The sequence below is a fragment of the Pygoscelis adeliae genome, unplaced genomic scaffold (assembly GCF_000699105.1).
Source record: "Pygoscelis adeliae isolate BGI_AS28 unplaced genomic scaffold, ASM69910v1 Scaffold48, whole genome shotgun sequence".
Taxonomy (NCBI): domain Eukaryota; kingdom Metazoa; phylum Chordata; class Aves; order Sphenisciformes; family Spheniscidae; genus Pygoscelis; species Pygoscelis adeliae.
This window is the reverse complement of record NW_008825618.1, coordinates 6,152,002-6,152,411: the sequence shown is the minus strand read 5'-3', so window position 1 is coordinate 6,152,411 and position 410 is coordinate 6,152,002. Positions and strand designations below refer to the sequence as shown.

At 58.8% G+C, this 410-nt stretch overlaps 1 protein-coding gene across 1 annotated transcript in view; it reads left to right on the top strand.

Moving 5' to 3' along the window:
• Positions 1-410, top strand: part of FAM155A (family with sequence similarity 155, member A) — a 497,656-nt gene that overhangs the window by 430 nt on the left and 496,816 nt on the right. The window contains exon 2 of the mRNA XM_009333376.1: positions 4-300. Within this exon, the coding sequence (XP_009331651.1) occupies positions 4-300 (297 nt within the window). The remainder of the gene's footprint in view (positions 1-3; positions 301-410) is intronic.

The window sequence follows — 410 nt, the reverse complement described above, 5'->3', positions numbered from 1 at the left end:
GAGCGGCCGCGGGGCGCGGGGCAGAGCCCGGCGCCCGGCTGGGACCTGACGGATTTTTACCTTTCCTTTTGTAATTCCTACACACTTTGGGAGTTGTTCGCCGGGTTGTCCAATCCGGACACTTTGAACTGCAGTCTGGATGTGGTGCTGAGGGGGGGAGGCTCCTGCAGCCAGTGCGTCCAGGCTTACCAGCGCTACGACCAGCACGCTCAGGAGAAATACGAAGAGTTTGAGGTTATGCTCCAGAAATATTTACAGTCGGATGAGTACTCGGTGAAATCGTGTCCTGAGGATTGTAAGGTAGGAGCCCCTGCTGTGTTTCCTGTCCCTGGCTGGCGGGCTGGCGTGCCTCCCTCGTCTGTTGTGGCTGGCGGGGGCCCTGTTTTTTGTTCTTCTGGCTCTCGTCCCCC